At 43.4% G+C, this 5,543-nt stretch overlaps 1 protein-coding gene across 3 annotated transcripts in view; it reads left to right on the top strand.

The window, feature by feature from the left end:
* Positions 1–5,543, top strand: part of ALDH8A1 (aldehyde dehydrogenase 8 family member A1) — a 17,318-nt gene that overhangs the window by 525 nt on the left and 11,250 nt on the right. For all 3 annotated transcript variants that reach the window (XM_015412258.1, XM_015412330.1, XM_015412184.1), the window contains exon 2: positions 4,239–4,386. In XM_015412258.1, coding sequence (XP_015267744.1) covers positions 4,239–4,386 — 148 coding nt within the window. The remainder of the gene's footprint in view (positions 1–4,238; positions 4,387–5,543) is intronic.

The raw sequence follows: 5,543 nt of genomic DNA, 5'->3' as shown, positions 1-5,543 counted from the left end.
CTGCTGAATTGTTTATTCTAGTAGAGTATTGAGCATTTAATCCCATATCAAAGTAAGACGAGAAGGCAACAAACCATTATTGTGTGGAAATATGCATTTCCAGATACACTAGATGCAGTTTTTTGCCTAATTTCTTTTAAAAATAACTATACAAAAGTCATTTTTATTTAAATCTTTTGAAGGTAAGTGAGGATGTTTCAAAAGCTAGCAACATAATTTTTGCAGCTTCCTCAGTAACCTTTAGCATGAGTTGATCAAATATTTACCAAGCATAGATAAGGGATAGTTGAAGTGTAACTAGTTCTACTGAAGTTCTACTTGTTACCTGAAGGTTAGCAGCTACATAAATACATGTTTAGGGAAACCTAAATTTCAGAGGAACAGACATAAATGTAGTCTTTGAGCTACTTGATGAAGGAGAAGGCTGAGAGGTCCAGAGCCCTGTGCAAGAAAAAAAGCAAGTGCAAAGCCCTCCATTTTGAAGATGAAGTGAAATATATTGAAAATGAAAGATGGCTCTGTAACTACATTTCGGCTGAGCCAGATGATTAGTCTAGTCATAGCAAGTATTTGTAGGAAAAGGATCCTACTCCTCCTCGGATATGAATGCAAACAGATTATTCTGTATATAACTATACAACTTTGAGACAGGTGGACAAAAGTCAACCACTGAGATTGCATCACAGTTTCTTTTACCCCCACCTACTGTTTTTCAAATAGAATGTGAAGGGCACGCCCCCAAACACTCGCTGTCTTTTGTCTGATGAGTCTTTCCCAATAAGCAGCAAATGGTTGCCAACCTCCAGGCGGCACCTGGAGACCTGCTATGACAAGTGATCTCCAGGTTACCAAGATCAGTTCCACTGGAGAAAATGGCTGCTTGGGAGAGTGGACTCTGTTATGTCTTGGGAGACATAATGGTAAAGCATACTCTAGCACCACTCATTATGCGGATTGTAAATACTGACCAATGGTGTGCATTCTGGAGGGAATGGGTTTGATTGGACGTTATTTATTGATTGTGATTGGATGTAATATACCTAATGTGATTGGTTGTTGTAAACATTATGGGTGTGGCTATCCCAGCCAGGATTGTATATAATTTGCCGTTTTGCTGATTGAAATTGTCTAGCTGGTCTAGTCTTTACAAGGCTGAGCCTTCATGTTGTTCTCACTGAAATAAAGCTGAAATCACTGTTTGAGCTGTTCCTCAGAGTTAAGTGTCATACTTAACAGACTCTATGGTATTAAATCCAGGTGAGGTGCCTCCCCTCCCCCAACCCCACTTTCCTCAGGCTCCACCCCCAAAATCTCCAGGTATTTCCCAACCCAGAGCTGGCAACCCTAAAGCAGCAGGTTCCTAGGGTTGCCAGGTCTGGGTTGGAAAATACCTGGAGACTTTGGGGGTGGATCCAGGATAGGGCGGGGTTTGGGGAGGGGAGGGGCCTCAGCAGGGTACAATGGCAATAGAGTCCACCCTTCAAAGCAGCCATCATCTCCAGGGGAGCTGATCTCTGTCAGCTGGGGATCAGTTGTAAAAGCAGGAGGTCCCCAGGCCACACCTGGCGCCTAGCAACCCTACCGGTTCCTAAGAACGTTGCTAAATGTATAATTGGGAAGGTTTTTGTCAGTATGATCATGCGTTTGATCCAGGGGTAATTTCCACTGACTGGAAGGATTTGTGAGGGCAGAAACAGGCCTTCCTCATCTGTCCTTCTGCAGCCTGAAAGGCTCCCAGAAATGCTGCTCCTGGGGTACAGGGGACCCTCAGGGAAGCATGAAGAGTGACTCTGGAGGTCTGCAGTGTAGGGGAAATTCAGCTAAAACTGCCTCCCCTTCCCTTAGTGGAAATCTGCTGGATCTAGCCCCGTCCTACAACTATTCTTGCTTTTTCAAAAGATTCTGGTCCAAAGCAGTTTACAACTGAAAATACTGTGGCAGGGGGGAAAGAAAATTTGTGTTTTGGTATGTGTATCAGTTGTATCATTGTTAATCTCAGTGCACTGTTGCAACCTCTGTTAAAATTAAACAAGGCCCATCATCCAGCCTATTCTGGTAGCTCTGGAAAGCAACTGATAAAGATCTCTCAGGTTTTCAAGGAAGCTGTGTGAGTGAGGCAGCTTCCCAGGGGCTGGTGAAGGTTTAAAGGGGCTGGCACATCCTGATTTTTGAAGCTGTCCTCTGTGTTATTTGCTACAAGATTTACTTTCACAAATATGGGGGACAGCTTTTCTAAACAATGAAGGGACTGTGACTTGTCATCCCCCTCCCCCAAATTCTCTGGTTGTGTCTGTGTTTGTTTGTTGAATACCTTTTTGCACTAAGCTCCAGTTTTATTTCAAGAATGTGTGACCTTAATGTGGAGAGTCCCCCCTTCCTATTGAAACATTAGAGCACTCTAAGCCTGGGTCACAAGCCATTAACAGCCCCTGCCTATAGCAATGAAGGACCAAGCTCAGAGAAACCCCTGCATCCACAGTGGTGAGCCCTTCACGGAAGGGTGAGGGAGGAATTCCCCAGGAGAATACCATTTTTGGCTCTAATTATTCCATGTGGGGAAAAAGGCTTTAAAGGTGATTGGTAAGATATGCCTACTTTTTAAAAATTCTGGCACTTAGGAGTGTTTGTATGCTCTTTCTGTAGAGTTGTATTACTTACTCCTAACTGGACTTGGTATCCTGCCCATGTCTTTGTTTATTGCTCACTCCTGCTCTTAGGCTTGCCAAGTCCCCCGGGGGGGGGGCGGGAAACCCCCCACCTGAGAGGCCCGTTACCCGCCGCCGCCGGATCGGGCCCCGGGGGGAACCCCACCCCCAAAGCACGCGACATGCCCGGCATCAGCACGTCACACGGAAGTGACACAATCACGTCGGGCACGTTGGGGGCGGGGCCACAATAATCTGAGGGAAAACTCTATGGTTTTCCCTTGGATGATTGTGACCCTGCCCCAAATGTGCACGACGTGATTGCATCACTTCCTGGTGACGTAATTGCGGCACGTGCGCACGGACTCCCAGAACAAGACTGGACTCCCCCGCTCTTCAACAGGTTAGGACTTGGCAACCCTACCTGCTCTTGGTAACTCTCCTGAACGTGCCACAGGGAGAGACAAAATTTCCTCTGGAAGTGATGACTGCGTCCTGTAAAATGGAATATGTAAACGAGCCTCTTTCCGTTAGATATTTGTATTCCATGTATTCCTAGTGACAGCTGCATGCACACACATCCCCCACACTGCTCTTTGGTCTATAAATGAGTAGGCTTCCCAGGTCTAGGTACTGGTTCTGTGGTTTGTTCTGTTCTCCCAAAGTTTCTTGCTCTCCGTTTTCGTAGGCCCGGTTTCTCTACAGCTTGTATCTGAGACCACTGGACATCTAATTTGTCCCGCTCTGCTTGCCCATCACTTCCTTGCTGCTTTCTAGCATCAGGGTCTCTTGTTTTGGATATTAACAGGGAAAACAGTTGCCTTAAGACAATGCAATCCTTCTTTCCAATTAGCTTCCTACTGTAGCAAAGTGGTGACTTCTGTGAAGTGTTAAGCAGTGCTAGGTGCCATGCCTGGCACAAGGCTGGTCCTGGCATACAAGCTCTCCTGTATCCTGTATTTTCCTTTCAGGGTGACATCTGAACTATTCTGAATTATTATAAAACCTGTGCTGAAATAGCAATGTAAGTTGTCCTGAGCAGAATGTGAAAAACAGTAGAACAGTCTCTTAAGATGTTGCATAATATTTTGGTTGTCTTACTGCCACAGGGTTTGCCCAGCTATATCTTGGTGTTTAACCTAACCTTCTGAAATAAAGAGATACCTTTTAATGTCCTTCTGAAAGTGTTATAATTAGAGAGATTTGGCAGTCCTGTGTGGAGAGGAGGTAAAGCAGCTCAACACTGACACCTAATGCTAGAATAATGAATAATACATTTGAAGGAGGGATAGAAGGGCAAGAGGCCTGTTCAGTCACTACCCATGTTCTCTCAACCCATGTGGTTGCCAGGTACTGAGAGTCAGCTCTGTTTGCTGAGGGTGACAGATAACACTCTGTTATTCTACAGAGCACTGGAGATCACTGGGGTTTTCGAAATAAGGGGCTGAAATGTGGCCCGGATGAATCTGTGCAGAAAAGATACAAATGTTCTAAGATCATTTCTCTCTCTCGTATAATTTTCATTAGCTTATCCTGTATTTCCTGCATTGCTTTAACACCACATGAAATGTATCAGTTCATTGTATTTTTAAGGTGGAGGCTGCAGTCAAAGCTGCCCAAAATGCCTTCCCAGGGTGGTCTGCCAAAAGTCCTCAAGACAGGTCAAAAATAATGAGCAAGCTGGCGGACCTCATTGAAGAAGATCTGGAGTCCTTTGCACAAGCAGAATCCAAAGATCAAGGTAAAGGCAAAAGGCTGTCTTGGGCAGTGTTTTCAAGTGGTGACTGGCAAAATGAGCAGATCTAAACACTTTGGCTTGGATGTTGGCAGTGTGGGCCAGAACACATAACAAGTGAGGAAATCAGACTAAATTGTTGAGATACTGAAGCTCAGTACAATTGCCCACCTTGATTTCTCAGACTAAGGGCTGATTCTTACATCTAGATCAGAGGTCTATCACATGTCTCTAGAGAAAAATGTGACTCAGTATGGAAGCCTTAAGGTAGATTGGAGGGGGCCGGATTTAGATGAAGAGAGGCCCTAGGCTACTCCACTTGTGAGGCCTCTCCCAATCCTCCCACCCTCACGACTGGAAGAAAATGGAAGAGTGTTATAAACAAAATTGAGTGAAGCCAAGGATGATGATATTTAAAATTCTGCAATTCACAATTTCTCCTCTAAAGGACATAAGATGTTATGGTTAAATACCATAGTGATTGAAAAAAAATGCATAAATGTTAAAATTAACACTGAAAAACTTTTGCAATAACTGAACTTTGTAAACCTTTTGTGGAATAAGCATTAATTTTTAGGCAAATGAAGTTGTAATGTTATTCTTAAAAAACAACAACCTTGAGTTTACAAATTATATTGCCTGGGAAGTGTAAATAATATGATCATGATTACCTAACAGTGTGGCACTTTTAGAATCTACTTTATGTTGTCATTAAACAGTCAGTTTTAAAATACACATTAAGAAGTAAACTACAACCATCAAATACAGTAAGACTAAAAATGTTTTTTTCTAGCCTTCCTCATAGCAAAATCATCCAAAACTTAATCAAAATTTGTTTGTCTAAGTTTGTCACTTTCACTGTACAGAATGCTCAGTGAAGACAACCTCTCTTGAGACATCATGGCCCTTAATTCATTTTTAATTCCTTTGCGTCTTGAAAAACTCCTCTCTCCCGAGCAGTTAGTGACCATAAAGCTAAGAAATAGCCGCAAGATTGCTTCCACATTAGGAAAGGCCATCTTAATTTTTCCCTTGTATATAATTTAAGTAGCCAGTTTGTGGCTCGTGAGCCCCACTTTGCCTTCCCGCCTCCTTGGGAAGCAAAACAACCTAAACTAAAGTAAACACAAGATGAAGTCTATTCTGTCACATCCAACAAGCCA

This window comes from Gekko japonicus, unplaced genomic scaffold (genome assembly GCF_001447785.1).
Source record: "Gekko japonicus isolate JY-2015 unplaced genomic scaffold, Gekko_japonicus_V1.1 scaffold184, whole genome shotgun sequence".
Classification (NCBI taxonomy): domain Eukaryota; kingdom Metazoa; phylum Chordata; class Lepidosauria; order Squamata; family Gekkonidae; genus Gekko; species Gekko japonicus.
This window is presented reverse-complemented; position numbering and strand designations above follow the sequence as displayed.